The sequence below is a fragment of the Dysidea avara genome, chromosome 3, assembly GCF_963678975.1.
Source record: "Dysidea avara chromosome 3, odDysAvar1.4, whole genome shotgun sequence".
Taxonomy (NCBI): Eukaryota; Metazoa; Porifera; class Demospongiae; order Dictyoceratida; family Dysideidae; genus Dysidea; species Dysidea avara.
This window is the reverse complement of record NC_089274.1, coordinates 43,588,451-43,610,960: the sequence shown is the minus strand read 5'-3', so window position 1 is coordinate 43,610,960 and position 22,510 is coordinate 43,588,451. Positions and strand designations below refer to the sequence as shown.

Sequence of the window (22,510 nt, the reverse complement as noted above, 5' to 3'; positions counted from 1 at the left end):
TGACTTGTTCAAAAATGCTAATATATATTGGCAGATGAAAATCCCTGTCAGTTTGCTTGACACTATGAAGCAGACAAGAAACTATACTGTTCCATATGTTTCTTTCGGACATTCTATTGTGTATTGTAACAAGCCTAGACAGGGAAATAGCATATTCAGTGAAAAAAGGATCATTGTAGGTGACACAGCCAGCTCAACAAACAGACTTTGTGATATGACAGCTGAACTATTATAAGACATTTATAATAAGGAAGAAAAAGCAAGTGTATCAAGTCTGACATACAAAATGACTAGTACTGCTGAGGCATGAACCATCATACAGTACGATAGTACTGTATAGTAGGGACCACAAAGGAGTAGGCGTGGCCCACAAAATAACATCACCAGCCTCAATTTTCCCAGACAACGATGAGGCAGTATTGGTTAGGTAAAACTAAGCCCAAACAAGCTTTCAGATCAACCTGAAACACTTTCAACGATTTGCTACGGAATTTTAAAAAATTTATTTAACGGAATTTTCTACTGACTGAGTAAGTAACTGACTGATGCCTTCCAGATAAGTGTAACTCGATAACAGCTACAGCTACAGGTTTGATTTTTTCACTGTTTGACATCACTTCATCCTGAGAGGTGCCTTTTAGCATACTGCAGTACATACAATGCATTCTTCATGGACTTACCAGTGTCCTCCTTTTCATCTTTGCTGACAGCGAATAGTGTCGATTTGGCAGTAGCACGTGATGGCTTCCCTTTGAAATGGAAATCATCCGTATCTATTCGAACAGTTCTTGATTCGTATTGCTGGTAACGGGTTGAATGTAGCCGACCACGAAACGTAATGGATACTTTTCAGACGATAATTGTGACCGGATTTGCGAAAAGGTACCTTTTTCACACACAAAATTTGACCTATTTTTTGAACTTTGAAACTTCATAACTTTTTTACAATTGCATATAATTGCCTAAAATTTTCAATAAGTAAAGCTACATTATCTGGCTACATTATGATACAAAACGTAATGTAATCAGAGTAAGGAGTCATCTGTTATAAAATCTTGTTTGCTGACATGTAAAATGTGTGAAAAAGGTACCTTTTTGCAAATCCGGTCACAATTGATATAGCTGGGGCAGTCATAATAATTATTTACTAAAATAAGTTAACAAACAAGTACACAAAAAATTTGGAATTTTCAACTAGAGTAGGGACCATAGCACATCAATAAAAAGTACTGAAACAAGCTGGAGTAGTGCATGATATTAAATCACAGTAAAACAATAAGAAGTGTTATATTCCAAGATACCATAATGGAAATGCACAGTAGGGATATAACACTTCTTATTGTTTTACTGTGATTTAATATCGTGCACTACTCCAGCTTGTTTCAGTACTTTTTATCAATATGATATGGTCCCTACTCTAGTTGAAAATTCCAAATTTTTTTGTGTACTTGTTATGAATAAGACTATATATAGTTACTAATAAGGCATAATGATTTAAGCCTATAGGTGGCATCCAACTATAAAGGTTTGTACTGCAGACAGTTTTATGGTTGCATGGCTGAAGATCTATGCATGAAGCTATAGAAATCTATTACACATACTCATAAAATTGAACTTTATGCTTACACTTAGCAGAAGTGGCTATTAACATGTTCCCAACACTATGATGTTTTATTTCAGTTGATTGCTGTACTAGCCATGCAGTGAGTTTTCTTTCATTCTTTAGCTGGCTGCTATAAAATCATATTCAAGGACTTCAGAGTAGGCATCACTATGTACATGGCTGTTCTATTGGGAATTTCTGACTTTTCTATTAGCTACGTACACAGAGTTGCAAAGAGCATTTATTTTACAGATGGCCCGATACTCAGATTCCAAATCACATGCCTGATGCTGAAGTCGGTGTTGTTTTATTTTTGATGAGACACTTCCAGAGGATGAGTTTCTCTCCCAAATTTCCATTGTTGCATAAATATTTGTACATAATTTTTTTGGTCTATGTATCACAGCTACCTGAAAACATGTAATCGTCCTATCCTAAAACAGCAGCAATAATATAATCACTGAATTAGTTTGGGATCTGCATTATATATTTAGCAATACTGCATGAGGTAGAATTATTATTTGAGGCACAAAAAACAGAAACAATACCGGGGTAAATAGTTCTACAAAACTAAGGAAAACAAACAATGGTGGACAATAGCACAAATAATTAGAATGTTGTGACATTGTTATAAACTGTATAAGTTTACAGCCCATGCAGTGCATATATGCACGTGCAAAGCAGCTGCTATTTTCCATTTGCCGTCATTATATCCTGTAAGTAATCACTGAATATATTTTCCTACAAGTGCATGTGCAGTTAAAACAGCACAAATTGCCACCTCAGAGATTATACAATCAAAAGGTACGTTTTCCTGGAAGCATGCCTTCAGAATATTATCCATGTCCATTAATGTTTTAACTCTACTATACTTTGATATCTTGGCCTCCTCAGTCTTGATTGTGACCTACTCTGCCATCCTTGGGGTGACTCTAATTATTTAGCTAGCGGTGCTTGAGAAAATATGCTTGTGTAAAAATAAAACAATTATGCATGCTTTATAAGGCTAAGTGTTTCATTTAAATAAAACAATCACTTTAGTTGTACAGTAATTTTTGAACTCATCCTTGCAAAAGGTGTGGCCTTAAAAAGACTGGGTGGAAAATGTTGTGAAATCAAAACTGGCAGCCAAGAAATGGCTGCAATGATGCTAATGCTAATAATTTCTGTGTCAGCATTGTTAAAATTTATTAGCATTAACATTATTGCAGCCATTTCTTGGCTGCCAGTTTTGATTTCACAACTTTTTCCACCCAGGCTTTTTAAAGCCGCACCATTTTTTCACAGCTTGACTGATTTTTGAGTGCATTACATTGTGACCAGTGAATGGTTGAAAACTCCAGCAGGGTGCAGTCTTTTAGATGAGTTTGAAGGTTAACCTTAAAAATAAAACAAGGAGCTATATATTTTGTTAGCAGATCTACATGTTACAGGTTAGACTATCCGAAAAACTAGTATTTTAGGGGTGGTCCACAATTTTCTGCTTTTTTGCAAGCGTACAAAGAGTACTCTTTTTTCTAACCCCCTCCCCCCAAGCCCAAAGCGTACTGTATAAATGTTGACACATGGATGTATAGCAGAACAAACACATGGGTATTTGTTTTGTCTTTTAGGCATCTGATCATTTTGATGCTTTTGAAGCTGATACCCTGAAAGAAACATTCCTACACACAGCAGGCATTAGTACCTGATGCACATTTGCAAATGTGTACACACACATCATAGAAACAGTTCTTGGCTATCTTCAACATGTTCATACAAAACCATCCCAACACTGGTAGCAGCAACAGTAGTACTAGTTTGTTGGGTATTCACCATAGTCTGAGGTGGACTGGAATCAGGAGATGTGGTACACTCTGCAGAGACAGGTTTTCTCTATAGGCAACCCACAACTACCACAACTATGTAGTGTAAACAAATTAGTACCCACATAATCCAGCCTCCCATACCCAACAGTATTCCTAAACCCACAACAACACCTTCTGCAGGTAGAAAACAAAAGCAACAAGCAGTGTAGCTACAAGCTATTCAGTTGTAACCGTTTATCAGTGTTAGCTAATTGCTAAGCTAAGACTAAAGAGAAAGAAAGGTAAGTGCTGTTATAAAAGTATATAAAGCCTGTAGTACGTATTATCACACTGATGACCATCTAAAGCTTTTCATTGGTAGCTAACCCTAGCTACACTTGGCTTGGGCCCATGCATTAACAGCATCAGCTCGCTTTAGTCCACTGTTTATAATTGGACAATGAATAAGTAACAGTAGAGGTTTACTACTAGAACCTTATCACTACATTCACCAACTCACGCGATCGACATTTTTAAAAAACGTATATGCGATTTTACCCCCTCCCCCCTAGCGTACGGTTTGTACGCTCGCAAAAAAGCAGAAAATTGTGGACCACCCCTTAGTTGATTCTTGTAAACCATTTTATATCTTTGAGATTCAGAATTTTATGTGTTTGTAGCAGTGCCTGGTTTTCATATGCTCATGCATGAAAAAATGTAAAGCCTGTAGTCATATGTATTATGTGTAAAATTATGACAACCATACATACATGTGTGGATATCATAACTTGAAAGTTTCTGCGTGATAATGTGGGCCTAAAATTGTAATAACAAATTTACATGATTTGTTTGTATCTAAAAAGGTTTAATCAGTGGAGCACATGCAGATCTTGTTGATTATTTACATGTGAATCAAAGCTATATATTACAATAAAAGTGTGGAAGCTAATGCCATGCAATGCATGGGTATCACCACTGATAAGCTCCGCTGGGTATGGATATTATTTATGGATGCAGTATTTTTGAAGTGTCCACAACAGCTTTAATATACATCACATCATCTTTGACATAACTTGGGTTATCAAGAATCGATAACTTGGCAAATTCCGGGCAACCACTGGCAACATTCATATCTGATTTTGGCTTCTGGAAACTGCTTGATTGTACATTGGGTTTAAAAGTCTGCACCAAATGCTTCTTTTGATCCTGATCAACAAGAATCAAGCTCACTTTGTGCTCAAATGGCCACTGAAGTAATGGATCATACTCACCCCTCATCAAAACAAAGAAAATTGAAAGATGTGTTCCTTCTCCAGTGCCATCACCATTAAGATAAGCTCTGATGCACATCTTGTGACCATTTCTTCCTGTGTAGAATGGTGGGGAGTAGATGCTGGTGATTCGACCAATTTTAGCATCATGAATTCTCCTCCTCATGTCTGGTATACGCCATAGAAAAGCTCCATTGTGTGTACTGGCAAGAGATGCTTGTAATTGTAACTCTAATTCTGAATGATGGACACTGAGGATGTTTAGAGTACGCTCAACTTCCAATGTCTTCTCTTCAACTTGTTTGATATAATCCAGTGGATAAGAGTTGTTGTCGTTGTGTGGGACCATCTCACTGATCTTTGATGCATGTGATGAATAATCTTGTTTCATTTTCTCAATTTCACCACTGAACACTTCAATTTGAGCAGAGCTTTGAGCCATGGATTTCTTGAAAGTGATAACCTCACTGAACAACTTGCCATGATTTTGTTCCAAAGTAGAAAGTCTGTCATCAGTAACACGTAACTTAGCCACTTCTTCTGATTTGTGTTCCTTTTCTTCCACCCTTGTTGTCAATGTTGTGATTGTCTTGCATAACTCATTGTTGTCCTTCTGCAGCTCTTCATTCTTCCTCTCCAGATCATCACACTTAGTCTCTAGTAGTTCAATTCTACTGGTGACCAGTTGGTAATCATTGGTCATCTTCTCTACTGACTGACTCATCTTGGAGAACTGGACCAGTAATGGTTGTAGGTGACTGGCTAACTTGGCAGCATCTTGCAGGTGTTCAGAATACTCCTTGCTGTTAGCCTAATGCAAATAAAAATTGCCCATTTATGTAACCAGGTTTATGAACAGAAGTCAAAACCAATCTACCAATGGTATACAGGATTGTTTTACCACCTAACTACAAAGTTTCCTGCTAATCACACAAAGTTTCCTGCTAATCACACAAAGTTTCCTGCTAATCACACAGCAAAATCATTCAAACCATTTTCTGGGTACACACAAGACTCTTGTTCAAAAACAACATGCAGCATCACCCAAAATGGTTGATTACAGGTTTGCCAGGTGTACTGTTTCACTCTTCATTCTCTTATTCCTGTATATGTACTGCATGTCTACAAATTGGCAACCTCATGAGAAAGAATTAGATCCATTACTATTATCCTGATTACAAGTGATCTATAACCACACATCTAGCCATACTACAAAGTCTACTAAGTCTATTTTGCTATGTATGTAAGCAGCAACATAAATTATTACAATTAAAGGTCATAGCTATAGTGTGCACATGGACTCATTGTAATGAGATGGTTTTCCACACACTTACCTCAAATAATACTTCTTTGTCAGAATTACTACAAGGGCACTTGATCCATGTACACTCCCTCATCCGATGATCAATAAGCTAAATAGTACAAAAATAATATCAATACAACAGTACTTAGGCATAATATTACCTTAATTGCTAGCATCTCCTGTTGACATTGATTACACTTTCTCAGAGCATTAGGACAATTGTCTCCATGTTCCTACAGAATATACATCTTTTATAATGAAAACAAAACATCTGCTCATACACTCATGCATAGTTACTTCATCAGCAGCTTACTATACAATAGAAAAGTTTGATGGAAGGAAAAGTTGATGAATCCACACTTTGTCTGAGCTTTGAAGAATTAAATGTTAATGAAAATCAAAAAATCATAGATCTAAACATCAACTTAAGGAGCTTATCAAAGATTGATAAATTTGCAGATTACATAATTACAAAGCAAGGTTTGGCGTGATGCCACTTACATACAGCACAGAACCAACATTAATCATGAAAACACACTCTATCTAAACAGCTAACTTAAAATAGCATATATTAAGGGATCTTATATACATACCTCCAAATCCTTAAAGTGTAGTGTTGTTCCACAATCCTTACACTCCACTAGTCGTTGTAGACATTTATTCTTCAAGTGATCTTCTAGTTTAGACAGTAATACTCTATCACCACATCCAGTGGTCCTACACTCCACTGTGATGTACTGACAACTTGACAAGTGTTGATCCTGTAATAGTGGAATTGTGTAAGGCTATCTGTTGACAGAAAGTGAACCAACTCACAATGAGATCTTTAAACAATCCCTTCCATTCACATCCCATTTCATGGTTGTGACACTTCACTAGTAATCTATTGATTTCTCTCTTGGTAGCATGATCAGGCCGTGGCTAATGAAGTAAGCTTAATATCATAAAAATATATGTGATAAAAATAAGGGCTCATCTAAAAGCTGTGTTATACGTCGCCCAGGTAATAATGTGTCAGTAGAGGATATGCGACCAAAAAACATTCTAAATAAAGACGTGATGTTTTCACACATCACGACAGTGAGCAAATGTATGTTGCAGGCACACATAGAAAGTACAAATCACAGAAAATATACCAGTTTACATGTATAGCAGAGTAATTGAAAGAGGATCTCATCCATAGTTCAGCGAGTTATAATCCAAGCCGCATTTACTACTCGTACTTTTGTATGGGATTTACAATAGTCATTCACTGTCTAAAATTCTCAAGCACACCACTAATCCACTTATATTGACCATTTTTTGTTCAAATAATAGAAGGCGCATATCCTCTATTGTGAACCAGTTAAAAAGTGACATGCTATGGAGACCATACAGCTCAGATTACAGCCAACCCCATAATTTATCACATACATATATGTATGACAAACTCACTTTTTCATTTGTTGCCACTTCACTGGAAGAATTTCTATAAAGGTAGCAAGAGATACAATAATGTGATTATAGTACTGACCACACTACACCAATACTTGACCATTATTAACAAAAGAATGTAAACTATGACCTAATCCTATGATGCATGGCTTGATGATAGCAACACTGTCAAGATAGAAGATAGCTAGGCCCTGAGCTCACTGCTTTCTTCCTGCCAAAGTGGACAAAAAGCCAAACACTGCATGAAGACAAATAAATATTGAAATCAAGGATGTATTCAAGGGCGTAGGCAGTGGGGGCTCGGATGGTTCGGACGAACCCCCCTTTCAGAGGCAGAATGTTGTAAAATTAAAAATCACACCAAATCTTATAGCCCTGGAGCTCTCCAGTAGCTATTTGCCCCCACTGGCGCTCGTCTGTACTACTCTTGAGGGTCACATCACATTAATGCTGAACCATTGCAAATCATGTCTATTGCATCATGTGATCAATTTCGCACGTAATGCATGGTTGAAATGGTGTGAGTGCGAAGGACTGTTCAATGGTTGGTTGAGACATATTACAAAGCAGCAGCTGCTAAACTTGAGTGGTTGTGTTATACATGTGTCACAAACTGTGAATTGTTGATGCATATTTACCTGATGAATGGTTTGTTTATTTGTTACATGTTGTGGGCGCGTGATGTCTCGAACTTATTGGAGTACAAGCCAAGTCTGAAGTTATTGACTATCAACAGGAGGACCAGCCGAGAATAATGTATAGCTGGAAAGAAGTATTGCCAACTAAGGGATTCGAGTGTGGAGGGCTTCCATGTGCTAGGAAATTGAAGTTGGCTGTCAGTATGTGAAGATTAGTTAGTTTTATAATAGGTTTATAGTTTCTATAAGCTGCATAAACAGCAGTATGTAGGTTTTAGCTAGTTAGATGCACAAACAGCACCTTTTAATGTTACTGCCTAATGGCACGTTTTGTGTATGCATCATTTTTGCTCAAACATGGTCTAGGAGAAGCACCCAGGCCTTCCCCTTAAAACATTCCACTTTAAATCTGAACCCCGTTCAAAAAAATCCTGGTGATATCTCTCAATTTCAGTTGTGCACATGTTGTTTTAGTTTGACATGTGCACAACTCAAAATTGAGACAACGTATCCTTGATTTTAACCCTTAAACCCGCAGAAAACTTTTCGGAAATGCGTGTTTACACAATATGGGCATGCATGGCGACATTAGGTAGAGGTGTACCAATAATCGGATCGGCTATAATATCGGCCACCAATATGGCAATTTTTACCAATATCGGTATCGGTACAGAACAGCAGGAGGACCGATATCGCTACCGATATTTATACACTAGCAATAGTTTGTACATAAACGGATTGTGCATTGGTTTTCTACATTATTCATGTGGCTCTTTAGTGCCAGTGGCTTATTGTTCACTCTGAAACAAGCGCTACGCTACGAGAAGCCATATAAATACACACGATTCTACTGCCTGTTGCTGGAAAGCTTATCACAGACACAGTCTTTATAAATGAAGCAGTTATAGAGTAGCTACCTTGTAATAAAAAGAAGGGTCACAGGATAACCAAGGAAACTTGCTGTCACAGTACCAGCTTTCTCACAAACCATTAGACAATGGCATGCAGCGTTTCGTTTAATGTGTGGAGGTCTCTTATTTGCGAAGAAACCTGGTATCAGGTGTCAGACACCGGACAGTTGTTTACAACCACAATGTGGCCCACGGTAATGCAATTAGCCTTTTGTGGACAATTAGTATTTCGCACATCAGTAAACACCAAGCGATTGCGAGCAGATTATTACAAAGAAATTACACTCAGGTACGCTGTTATCGTGGGTAGCTCAGTGGATTTATAGACCATTGTGGTACAAGCCATTAATTCAGTTTGTGGCCTTCGCCATATTAAAGCACGCTCTGTAGACCAAGACAGCACTGGCTATTCCCATTCGCTGCCATTCACACGTATCTATAATGCTTCAAACATACTTTTTATCGACTTTACAAACCTTCAGTTATTCGCGCTTCATGGCTTGCGCGACCTCACATCTTTTGCTTGCTGAAATATCCTAGGTGTTTACAATGGGAACTCTCTATACTAATTCACTGCTTCTACGCCATTGTCTAAAACACTTAGACACTCACAATAGGCGTCTTCGAGGATTTAAAAACCATCGGTGACGTCAATAATTACCGAGGCGCCGATCGGTGACGTCAATAATTACCGAGGCGCAGCCAAGGTAATTATTGACGTCACCGATGGTTTTTAAATCCTCGAAGACACCTATTGCGAGTGTCTAACTATTACTTAGAATGCAGAAATATCCGTATAAGGCTTCATGGGTGTATACATAAAAATGTTTGTGGGTGCCTAATTGTCTGGATTGCACAATAGAAACCCAAGCTGTGTACCACCACAGGCAGAGTATAGCAATGAATACATGCACATGTTGTAGGGTAGGTAAATGTACACTTTTAACTATAATGCAAATATCGGATCGACTATCGGTTATCGGCCTCTTTTGGTGGCACCAATATCGGATATCGGTACATGCCAAAAACCCATATCGGTACACCTCTAACACTAGGTAGGGTAACTTAATTCTTACAGCCTACAAATACACATAGATTAAAAGTATGTTTACTGGGCTACTTGGAGAAGGTGAAATGAACACTGTAACTATAGTGGCTTACTTGTTATGAAGTGGTGAACAGTGATGAGTCACGTCTCTGCGTTTCTAAATTCTTGCCCACGTGTTTAATTTCGATTGTGGGTTTACTTATGTGAGTCATATATGGCCTGATGCAGAATTTCACGAAGAGTTGAATGAAAGTTGTTGCAAAGCGATAGGATCAACTACCATCGAGTTATTGACCATCTTATAAGGTATGAAAACGGTTTGCGTGTTTCCTTACTGAAAAGTTATTTTCACGGCTAGTTTTGGCTTCATCATTTAGCGTTAGGGTAAAACTCTAGGTATCATTTTGATCCTTGCTACATCACGGGTAGAATGACATAAATTGCATAGCCGTAGGATGGATGCTTCGAAAGTTACAGCACTTTGTGCAAAGCATGCATATTTATTAAGTGTAAATCCAGTTTTCTGGATTATGCGAGTTTAAGGGTTAATAAATTTTTTTTGTCTTCATATATTATTAGGCATTTTGTCCACTTTGGTATCCCATACCTATAGCCTTCAATAACATCCATATACATAATGATTGACTTCTTCAATCAGACTAACAGACCCATCAATACTCAACACACACAATTACATTTACAAATAAAAGCAAGCGTAAAGAAAAATTAATTAGAAATTTTACATTGGAATTGGAATCATAGAAACAAATGGCAATAAAAATAAAACAAGGTCATCTATACCTGTAGCCATATATAGGCTGTTAATAGGACCATGACTGAAGTCTCATCAACACAGACTAAATGTTTTCTTTTGCATTTGGTCAGAAAGGGTTTGGTCATTTGGCCAAAAGGGTTGTTTATTTGGTCGTCTTTTTTCTATACCAAATGAAAAAAAAAACATGGTCTATGTTGAGAGACTAGCTGGATACTGAATTCTAGTATATTGCAGCAGGTGTATCACATCAAAGGGACACATTATAAAAGGCAGTCTAGTAACCACTGTTAATTAAATGACCTGCTAATGCACCATGAATATCATTATTCTACCCACAGGTATGATAAAGTGTATTGTGTAAGGTTTGAGGCTCAATTATGGTCGGTACTCCCCCAAATAACAAAACTGGGAAAAAATATATATATATATATACATATATATATATGGCTGGTGAGACTAATAAAATTTGAGGACTGTATGTGTGCCTGACCATCAATTACTGAAAAGTGATGTGGCCATTCCCATTCACTTTCAGCTGTGTTCCAGTGTTATGCAGTGTAAGGACCAGTGCAAAAGTGCCTCATACAGTAGAACCTCTCTTAACAACTCCCTGAATTTAGGACACAATAGAAAAAGTCTCCATAATAAGGACAAAAATTTTGGTCCCAACAGGTCTGGTTAATACATTTTTTTTACCTCTGAAAGGGGAAAACCTCTATATTACAGCAAAATAAAGGCCAAAAATTCTGGAACCCAAAATGTCCGTAATAGAGAGGTTCCACTGTAGTAAGTTATGAAGGCAACGGGTAGTCAGTTAGTAGATTATTCAATAAAAATAAATAGAAACTTGGTGGAAGGGTTTGGGATTGTTCTGAAGGCATTTTTGTGCTGGTTTTGCCTGCCAAGCTGAAAAGTGAGCTGGTTTTGGGTGATATTTTACCTTTATGTTCCTTACTATACCAAAGACTTAGAATTTTGTAATTGATTTGAAATGAAATTGCTATACTGACCCAGAGCGATGACAAACATCTTATTGATTATTAAGACGATATATAGTATACAAACAGAAGCCTAGACTCAGGGTTAGGCCACTTCAACTAAATCTTTTGTTTCTTGGACTGAAACTAGTTGAAAAGTGGGTCAGTAGGTAGCTAGCTACAAATAAAATAATAATAGGTAGTAATAAACTGAAGTTATGGCAACACGTGTAACTATAGCGTTTGATCGTGTTCGTTAGTTATGGTTAGTACATCTAAATGACCAAACGTCCACCCAAAGTCTGCTTTTACAACTCTTCTAAGCTTGCCCCAAGCATAGCAGATATGGATGGCCAACAATACATTGACGCCACAAACTCACGCGATCGAACACGTGATCTTCAAAAATGAACAAAAACATTTCATTTACAAATTTTATGGGTCGTTCGGGTCCAAGAAACAAGAAATTTACCATGCACTGATAGTCAAAGAGTGATCAGTGTAGGAGCCCTGGCAAGACTTACATTACTTAACTTACAGTAAAAAATTAACTACACAGTAACAAAGTTCAGGTCAAGAGGTCCACTCCGGGGAAGCTCTAGAATTGAAAATTCTGTAAGAGCAGGAGATGGCAATACAAGCAGCCTGCTCAAACAGTTACCATACAGTTTTCTTCGACACACAACAAGCAGTAGTCATTTGAGCAAGTGTTTCTGGCATAAAGTGACCCAGACATCCTATCTCAATAGAAATGTATTGCATTTGAGACCATTTAGCTAGCTGTTAATGCTATAGCTATCCTGGCTGTTTTACACTGTTCGTGGTGTTGCTGTGTCCAATAAAATATTTCACACATTCGGTAACACGCACCTTGCAGCATCTTTGAAACACTCTTGACAATATCGCCGTCCTGTATCACTGGTTTGTATCGGATCCTTCAGTACCAGTCGACAATACGTACACTTTAGTCCATCACGAACTTCTCCTCCTCCTTGTAAACAGACCTTATGTCCAGGCATCGCGTTTTTCTTTTCTTCTTCTTGATTGATACAGTCGGGACGCAACCGTCAAAAAACGGAAGTTTTTAATTGCACGCGCAATTTACGAGAAGTCTAAAATGGCGTTCGAGACGTGCCACGCGGATGAGAAAAATGCCTTTCAACTACTGAGCTTCTGGCTTGTTTTCGAACAAAAACACTTCAAGAGATGATTTATGAAGATAGCTATGCAGTTTTTTTAATCATGAATCGTGCAAGTTGGAAATGTTTCCTTGGTAGAATTGAACAGGAATTTAACTGCTCCCGATTTCGCTTTGCTGTGGATAAAGTAAGAAGAGTGCACAAAATCCAAGTCTATGAAAGTGAAAAGGTTTGTATGTAGTATGTTTAGAAGCTGTATGAAGGCGTTTACTGCTATGAAACAAATTTGTACTCGCTTATTGCAACTGGTGTTGCAATACAGTGGAACCTCCCTTAACAAAGGAGACAATATAAAGATATTGGTCCAGTCAATATATGTTTTGCCGCTGAAAGAGAAAAACACCTATTGCAGCATATTTAGGCCTGGAATTCTGCCTCCCAAATTGTCCGTTATTTAGGCTCCTATTTGGTGATTATTAGTTTCTCATCCACCGCCCGCATCCTCCTTAAGCTACCGCATGGTAAGCCATTATTTACTCTGTGCATGCTCAGAAGAACACGTGATACCAAACTGTTATAATTTTTGTTGATGAACGCTACAATGCGCTATATATCGTCAAGAGAACTGTTGTTTTCCTTAGCATATTGCTACAGTGCCAGTTGCAATTGTGTTCTATCGACTTCATCAAAGCAGGCTTTCAGTTGACTGTCGAAAAACAGTTGGCGATCACGAAAAGTAGAATCAGCTGGTGAAGGAAATGTTTGTAGTAAGAAAGAAAGACAATTTGGACAAGGTCTGTACATCAGTGTGTTAATATTATAAAATAATGGTATAATGGTAATACCCTCCCGCCCGCATCATAACAATTAGAAAGGCTGGATGAGAAACTAATAATCACCGAATAGGGGCCTTATAGAGTGGTTCCACTGTAGCCATCCCCATAGCTGTATGTTTGTTCTTGCAACAAAAGCAGACATTTATCAAAAGTGGGGTTAGCATTAAATTCCTTATCCCTCACATGGTAGTCATGCTAATAATTATACACACAGTGTATGTGATTAGTTGTTTCTGTTATACAATATCATATCTATCTAAAAATAAATCCTCTGTTATAACCTCCTCTTCATATAGCTCACACTCATCACCTTCACATTGTGGCTCATCTTCAGATTCTTCTGATTCAGTACCATCATCTGGTGGTGGTTTGGGGATATTCAAATTGGTGCATCCCTGGCACAAACATCCTGGTCCACAGCTTCGTTGTCTCTTTCTACAGCCACATCTCTAATATAATCGATTTTTTTTATTGTGTTCTGTAACATTGGTGGTCTCTCTATCTCTAACTGTAGTTGTTATAGATGTTAAAAATTGAAGTAATAGAGGATTGATACTATTTAACTCTTCGTTAATGTTAAGTAATGCACAGCTGGGAGATGGTTGTGAATGAGATGACTTCTTTATTTCTTCATGTAATAAATTATTGACAATGATGCTTGCTTCCTTTAGTGTTGTGTCTACGTCTGGTATTTGACATTGGATTTCAGGTTCAGATAAGTACTGATTTGGGGGTTGTGATGCACTAAGTGCCCAAGACAATGCAACTATGACATCTCCCCCTTGACGATACAATACAGTCCCAAGTTTCTTGTGAACACACTAGTACATCATGTAACCATCAAGGTGAGTGATTAGTTGGTGTAGTAGCCAACAAGAAGTAAATTGCACACTGCTATCTCCCACGTCTAGGGTAACTTGAACAGTATTGGTGTCCTCAGGGGGCTGAATACCATAAACATTAAGAAACACTTGACATACCCATGGAAGTAAAAGGGCCTTCTGGACCAATAAGTGCTGGGCTACATATATCACAGATGAAACTATGGCTTTGGTAAGATGATCAGTTTTGCTATCTTCCTTTGTAGCTTCCCATTCCTTGATAGATTTTTGTAACATTTCATCTGACCCATTTACAATTTGGTTTATAATCTGTGGACTTAGCAATAGTGCAGTGTGTGTTATAACAGCTAGTACAAATATAGTCATCTGGTGATATAACAGTGTCAGTTCCAGTTGTATCTGTAATGTATTTTGAAACTACTACAGGGTTGGGACTGTGACGATAAAGCTTCTGACCAGGTGTAGGTGTAGCTCCACAAGAGGAGCGGTTTTGTGGATGATTTAGCTCACGATAAAACTTTACTATAACAGCTTGGGCACAGAAGGAATGGAGTACTTGATGATGACTGTACCCCAAGCATTTCCTCAAGTTCACTTATGTTAGCAAAAGCAGGCTTGATGAGTTTATCACTTAACTTGTTGGTGCATGCAGGGTGTATACAGGATTTAGAAGATGTCTGTATACTATTTTTCCATTTTGGGGTATAGTGGGGAATGTCATTGTAGTGTTTTGCTTCTATCCAATGTTTTTTACAAATATTGCTATCTTCGGGTAGGTGTTTACCAAGGTGTTTACTAAAAAACTCTTTTTCTGTAGTAGTCCCTACATTGATATACCTTAATTTTTGACTAACTCTGTTTCCACGCAGGACACAGCACTGTGAGGTCTCTTCAGCTGACTCAGGAGCAGTGATAGCAGAATTCTGGCACAAGGAGTCTCCACCTGATGACTAAATTTAAAATTGTTGATTAAAAACATGTGTTAAAATAGTCTTGTAAATAATTAACGAATCTGGCTACAACAACTAAAGTGCACAACATTTTAAAGCTTTATTTTCAAGCATAAGCCTTTGTTTCTCTAACTAAATGGATTAACAACACTAGTATGGCTTGAAACAAATTTGTACTACATGCAAAACCACTGTGTTAATACATAGATACAGTATACCAACAGGGATTGGAAACGGAAGTAACTCACGTGATATCTGTACAAACTCAATATGACGTAACAGACGTGAAATACCATCCGTGTCTCGAGCGCGAGTGACCGTCACCATAGATACCAGTGCAGCGCGAATTCGTTAGAAGCCACTTTTGTGCACGTTGTAGAATAATTACAGCCTAAGCGTTGCGACAATTGGACTAATTACTGTTCTACTCGAGGGCGAAATTACCTGCGCGTGTTCTAGTACACGAGTGATTTGAAACAATCATTGACGCTCACTTCTGTGGTAAGCTTAATGTAACCCAGCAGTGCTTCTAGCAGTTGTGTTATTTTGCAAGCCTACCAGTAAGAGCAGTTAGAAAAGTGTTATGTTTTCTGGTGTTTACATCGTCAGTACCGCGTAAATAGCTTATTGAAATTACTATTCGTGTTACCATACTGGACATTTTAATAATTTTACAATTTACACTTGTGTTATTTTGGAGGACACATCAGTAACTTTGTGTACCAATATACCATGTCATTGGTTACTAGTACATTAGTAGAGTGTAACGTGAATATTAGATTGTTCTGAAACCAATCCTACAGGAAATGGGAGGTACAAAGATGGAATCCATACCTATACACAATATTGCTGAATAACCACTGTTAGCACTGAAGAATCTGAGAGTTGTTTACCATAAGGACAAAGAAGAACAGTGCACCGATGTGAGAAGCACAGCTCAAGACCATCAGAAACAAGTTGACATCATATTGCTTGATGTTGCTAAAGCTTTTGACACAGTTCCACACCAGCGATTACTTACGAAATTACAATACTATATGGCATTAGGAACAATACATATAACTGGATTAAAACATGGTTAACTGATCGGACACAATGTGTACTTCTTAATGGCAAATCCTCAACCCCAGTAACAGTTACATCAGGGGTACCACAAGGAACAGTACTTGGTCCTCTGATGTTCTTGTTGTATATTAATGACATTACCAGAAGTATTTTATCCCCACTACGGCTGTTTGCTGACGACTGCTTGTTTTATAGAGTAATTGATTCCCCGAATGATGCTTCCATCCTTCAGCAAGATCTTGACAGACTATCAGAATGGTGGCAACTTAGGTTTAATGTATCCAAATGTTTTGTAATAAGATGCACCAGATCTCAGTCACCTATCATTCACAACTATGATCTGAACAACCATACCTTAACAATTACTGATAGACATACATACCTCAGAGTACTCTTGGACAAACATTTATCTTGGTCACCTCATGTATCCAAAATATCAGGAAAAGCATCCAGAACATTAAACTTTCTTAAGAGAAACCTAAGCAATTGTTCTACACAAGTGAAAGCAGCAGCATATTTAGCAATGGGACCCTATTTATAACAGTGATGTACATAAACTTGAAAATATTCAAAGAAGAGCAGCAAGGTGGGTATTTAAAGATTACAGTAGATCTAGTTCAGTTACTTCCATGCTCCAACATCTCTCCTGGCCTGAACTTAAAACTCGACGCAAGATATCCAGACTGCAGACATTTTACAAAGTACTTCATAACCAAATTCCCTTATCTATTCCGTCCAATTATCTCCCAATGACCAGAGAAACCAGGCAATATCACCAGTACCATTTCATACTCCCTACAACATCTACTACAGCTTACCAAGAAGTTTTTTCTCCAGAACAGCTCAAGACTGGAACTCGTTGCCACAACTCCTAATTGATTTAAATGACTCTGACTCTTTCTCAGTTAACGTTTCTAATTATTGTAGTAATGTACATGTGTGATTTTTTTTCCTGAGCGCATCAGCAGTGCTGGCTGCTCAGTAATAATATATAAATAAATAAAATAAATAGATTCACTACCAATATCTTCTGGTAAATGATGCTTCCGTGTTAATGTATTGACGACATGGCTTCAAGTTCACTATCTGAACACTTGGATTGTTCTGCACATACATATACTGGAATATAATTGTTGCTGAATGTGACTTGGTAACTGGTTATATTTGTTTGTTTGCTTTTCTTCCTTTACGTTTTGTTATCTTGTGTAGTGTTGCAAAATTAATGTTAGCTATTCAGTATTTGTTGTACTATTATAGCAATGAGCATGCACATTATCAGTTGGTCACTATAGCTATAAATTGTGTTATATATAGCTGGTACCAGCTCTGTTGAATGTGTTGTGTAGACAAGCTGGCATGAAGGGTGCATGTGGGTTGTATGAAACCGGAGTCGTTATTATTTTTATTATTATTAAAGCTTTACAGTGGCCAATTGAAGGTCTGACAGCAACATGTGCTGCAGCCTTTGGATTAACCGTGCTACCAGCTGGCTGTATGGGATTTCTAAACCCTTGCAAAAACGCTTCCAAATATCAGGCAACGTGTGGAGTCTTTTACGGTGAAATTCACACCAGAATTTCTCTTTCTTTGTGGAGGTGGACTTGTAGTACTCCCTCAAATTTTCGAATATTTCCTTAAGTGACATCACTAGCCGGCTCTTCGCTGAATTCGTCAAAAGCGTCTCCGTTCGTATATGGTGCAAAATTGCTTCAACAAACTTTCTACCACTCTCCATCCGGGAAGATCACAAAACTCACCTATAAAGCTACGGACAATTCCACTCGCCATTACTACTGAGTTACGGATGAAAGTTTACGTCATGCGAGACACGGATATGTTTGTGCGCGAGTCTCCGTTTCCAATCCCTGTTGGTATACTGTATCTATGGTTAATACTCACCTGGTTCATTCTGCGGTCTCTATTTCGTTGCTAGCATATTCCAGCTGCCTGGTTTGGTTACTGTGGGAAAGGCAGCTGACGTGTTATTTCGTGTTCCATTGGATAATTATGTGTAGCGTCACAGCAGGAAGTTACAAGCGTATGAAAAGAGATGGTGTTTTACTACAATTACCGCTGGTTCCTTCGCGGGAAAAGCCGTGCAATTAAATACGCGTAAAAAAGCATAATTTTGCCACTTGCGTTTCGACTGGATAAAGATAAAGACTACTATGGTTTCGTACTTTTATGCTTGCGTCACTTAGTTACGTGCTCGTATTTACCTAGCAACCGCTTTCTATCCGTGTTATTATTTACTATAAATTTACCACAGACCGGGAAGGACAAGTACTAAAGGTGTAAGCCTGTACAAGGTACTGTCCAGAATACAAAAATAACTACAAAATACAACATTACACAACAAAATACCTATACACGAAAGCAATACAACATTAACAATAAATTACTTAGAAAATGCCACAGAAGTGTTTATATGCAGCATGGCGAAAGGCAGTACGGGTTGCAATTCCCAAGATATCAATAGGCAATTGATTCCAGACAAAACATATCAGTGCGTAGTGACCAAATTCAACAAAGTTTTGGTCCATCTAGTTATCGGTTTAACAGATATAGAAAGTGTATGGCAGGTGCAAGTACTTAACTAGTCTGGCGCCGCCCGCCCCTTCGCAAAAAGTAAGGGTCTGGTGAAATACAGATACTAAATCATTTCTAGCGCCCAGATTCGGCGCTAGCCAATTAGTGCATGCCAATGACGTTCATACAGAAATCGCCTTGGCAACACAATGCTTTTGTTCGAATTGAAGTGCAATCATCTGACGTAACAAGCATTACGTGCGCTGTCTAATTGAATTCCTTTTGAAATGATTAGGTATTTGTATTTCTCCAGACCCTTACTTTATGCGAAGGGGCGGGCGGCGCCAGACTAGTACTTAACTCGGTTCTAATTGTTGTCTGCTAACAAATTATTTGACGTTGTAAAGGGTGTGGCTTAAGGCGTGCGGTTTACCGCATTAGCAGTGACAAACTATAGTACTAATTGCCAGCTTCGCCTGCATTTTGGCTACAAATTGAACCATATTTCCATAGCTGATAACCTTATACCAAAAGTTAATGTTCAAGTAGTCCATTCTCCTGCGAGAATTATATCCATGCATTATATTATTGTTTTTTACTCTCTATCTACAGCTAATGCACCTATCAAAGTTTTGCCCCACCTACCCAACGAGAGGCATAACGAGGGGATTAGACAAAAATTTCAGCCCCAGGGGTGGGGGCTTTGATCTATGCTTGTAATAAAAGATTGAGAAATCTGATGGATGGTGGCCTCATAGGAGGGGGATTAGACCTCCAAATTTGCCCCAGGGTGGGGGAATTAGACTTAGAATTCGGTCAAATCCCCTCCTATGTCCCCTCCTTGCCCGCATGGGGGTAGCTAGGTGGGGCAAAACTTTGATAAGTGCATAATGGATCCGGATTTGTGAAAAGTGGAATTGAGTCAGTTTTGAAAGAAGAATCTTTTACAGTGCCATCACAAACAGCAAGAAATGTAATAATTATAGCAAAAGAAATGAAGAAATGGATTGAACCATGCCCGTAACCAGGGGGGGTTCGAGTGGTTCGGACGAACCCCCCACCAGGATTAGCTTCCAATTTTTTTTTTTAATTTTAAGCTGGCGTATAAGACATGGACAGCCGAAAGGTAGAGAGGGGCTATATGTAGGGCACTGAAGGCTGCTCTGAGGTGTTAACTAAGTTGGAGCTAAGCCCCACCTCTACACAACTAAGATCTAGGTGGAGATGAAATTTGCTAAAATGATCGATATACTCAAATAGAACACTCACTAAAATACTCTAATACAACAGTCACTTAAATACAGTCACTCAAATACTCTAATCATTCATGGTTAAAGCTTTCAAACAATTAAGACCAAGCTGAACCTCTTCTATAATGTGCTTATCTGGACACCGTGCTATACCTATTTTTCAGATTTGTATAGTTGTGGCTAAAATCATCAGATTAGCTACTATTATTAGTAAAGTGTAGAAAACCCAAATTATTAATTTGTGGCTCCTTAATGAATTGTACTGATGTAGCTGAAGAGGTCTGTGTTTTATATAGCTGCTAGGTAACAAATAGTAGTTACTGCTTAGTATACCTGAGAAATGCTTGTGTGCATGTAACGCTCTTGATGTTCAGTTAAATATTTAGTGCTGGCCTGCTAACTATATATAACAAGGAAGTTCACAATAAAAACTATCTGCATGAGTATTTTTGCAAAGTCCTAGCTCTTTCACTGATGTGCAGGGGTGTATATGGGCAGGCATGCATGGGGTTCTGGAAACTCCCCTCTGAAAATTCAAGCTAAAGTAGCTGTAAAAATATTGATAAAGGACTAAACATACAATAAGAAATCATAAATCAATGTAATTTTGAAGTATTTTATTGTTTAAAATGTGTGGGGGTATGCCCTAAGACCCCTGCACTTATGATATGGGCCAAATATGTGAACCACCTTGGAAAAATGCCTTGTGTATTTAGCTATGTGCATTGTAAGTCTACTTAGTCTCTGTCCTAAGAAACCACAACATTATACAGTACAGCCAAGAAGTCACATGTGACCTAGATAGCTCATGTCACTTAAGTGTGACACAAAGGAATAGTAGCTATATTGATTGAGTAGAGGAGTACTGAGCAAAACACCGATAAGGAGATAGTAAATGGATAACTTCATGTGTTGATTATTTCAATGTATAGAAGCAATGTATCTACTAAAATTAACCCAAGCATGTGCAGTTGCTGCACATACCGGCTGAAGTTGAGATTAACTTCAAATTATACAGTATGTTAGATTTGAAGGGATTATAGTCAAAATTATACACTTACAACTGCTCTTTGGAGTCATTAGTGTGTACTATCAATTTTAGACCATTTAGGAGAGGTCAAATATTAAAGTGGTGTCAGCGGCTGGGGGCTGTGCCCCCAGACCCCTGCTGCCATAAACGCCTACCATGTCAAAGTCGAACCCCCCTTTGACAAATCCTGGTTACGGGCCTGATAGCCATGCAGAGGTGGTGGAGCAGGCCAAACCGGGCCAAACAGTGAGGGGGCCAGGCCAGTAGTGGCATGATACAGGATCAAGTGCCCTTGAATACTTCCATGTATCCAGGGTAGCTATATACAAGTATACACGCATATATATATATATATACTGCAGTGCTGCATTGATGTGGACAGGGGACACCAGACCAAAGATCATAGCTACTTTATACTAAGGGGATTACACAGTGGCTAAAAAAACTATTTTCTATAACTAGCCAAACCTGAGAGCGGGGGCGGGATTTGTTACACATGTAAACAAAATTTGCGTTTATGTTTTGATGTATATACATATTGTACTCTATTATTATTGTTCTGATTGTCTAAATAGCTAAAGTAGTGAAGAGAGAACTTGTGTAATGAAGTTTCCATGGATGGAGAAGGGGGGGCATATATTCTGCCCCAGGAAATTTTTGAAATGTATCTGTGATGAGATTGAATCTGGAAGCAATGTGAAAGAAATGACTGAAATCTGGCTATACGTATTGAGGCAGCATAGTTACAGGGTTTGAAAGCAGTTTTTAGAATAATCCATTGTTTTATTAGCTAGATTACAATTTTAATTGTGGGCTGTAATAAAAGTAACTATGACTATAGGCTGAATTGTAAGGCAGTGTCTAATCATATAGTAGAGTGGAGAATTTTTTTGCAAAATAGCTATTGCAAGATAGGATCTTGAGGTACTTTTAGCCAATTCCCTGTAAACAGGGCCGCCCACAGGGGGGGGGAACTGGGGCATTTTGCCCCGGGCCCCAGCCTGAAAGGGGCCCCAGGAGGCCCCACGAAGGGCCCCCTGAATACCTGTTTAAAAGATCGATATACTCTAATAGAGCAGTCAGATCTAAATACTCTAATAGAGCAGTCACAGTATTCTTCAG

General features: G+C 38.3%; 1 protein-coding gene and 1 long non-coding RNA gene across 4 annotated transcripts; one reads left to right on the top strand and one right to left on the bottom strand.

Annotated features, from left to right (window-relative positions):
* Window positions 1–4,129: 4,129 nt before the first annotated feature.
* LOC136251127 (TNF receptor-associated factor 3-like) lies at window positions 4,130–12,821 on the bottom strand. The gene is made up of 7 exons (XM_066043506.1): window positions 12,618–12,821; window positions 7,399–7,432; window positions 6,781–6,885; window positions 6,558–6,725; window positions 6,126–6,197; window positions 5,996–6,073; window positions 4,130–5,472 (listed from the first exon to the last, which is right to left on the bottom strand). The coding sequence occupies exons 1-7, from the start codon at window positions 12,764–12,766 to the stop codon at window positions 4,396–4,398; spliced, it is 1,683 nt and encodes a 560-aa protein (XP_065899578.1). The 5' UTR covers window positions 12,767–12,821; the 3' UTR covers window positions 4,130–4,395.
* A 16-nt stretch (window positions 12,822–12,837) lies between these two features.
* On the top strand, window positions 12,838–15,575 carry LOC136251128 (uncharacterized). 3 transcript variants are annotated; one of them, XR_010698949.1, is made up of 4 exons: window positions 12,838–13,115; window positions 14,019–14,567; window positions 14,634–14,775; window positions 15,434–15,575. It is a non-coding gene; the product is annotated as an uncharacterized lncRNA (long non-coding RNA). The 3 variants fall into 3 exon arrangements; XR_010698950.1 differs by lacking the exon at window positions 12,838–13,115 and having other exon boundaries at window positions 13,122–14,567; window positions 14,991–15,575; XR_010698948.1 differs by lacking the exon at window positions 12,838–13,115 and having other exon boundaries at window positions 13,129–14,567.
* The last annotated feature ends 6,935 nt before the right edge of the window (window positions 15,576–22,510 follow it).

Bases quoted from the DNA above. Each gene is read 5' to 3' on its own strand.
- LOC136251127 (XM_066043506.1), bottom strand. From the start codon at position 12,766: ATGCCTGGACATAAGGTCTGTTTACAAGGAGGAGGAGAAGTTCGTGAT. The intron at 6,198-6,557 runs GTATGTATATAA...TATATTCTGTAG, and splicing joins TACACTTTAAGGATTTGGAG to GAACATGGAGACAATTGTCC. The intron at 5,473-5,995 runs GTAAGTGTGTGG...TATTTGCATTAG, and splicing joins ACAAAGAAGTATTATTTGAG to GCTAACAGCAAGGAGTATTC.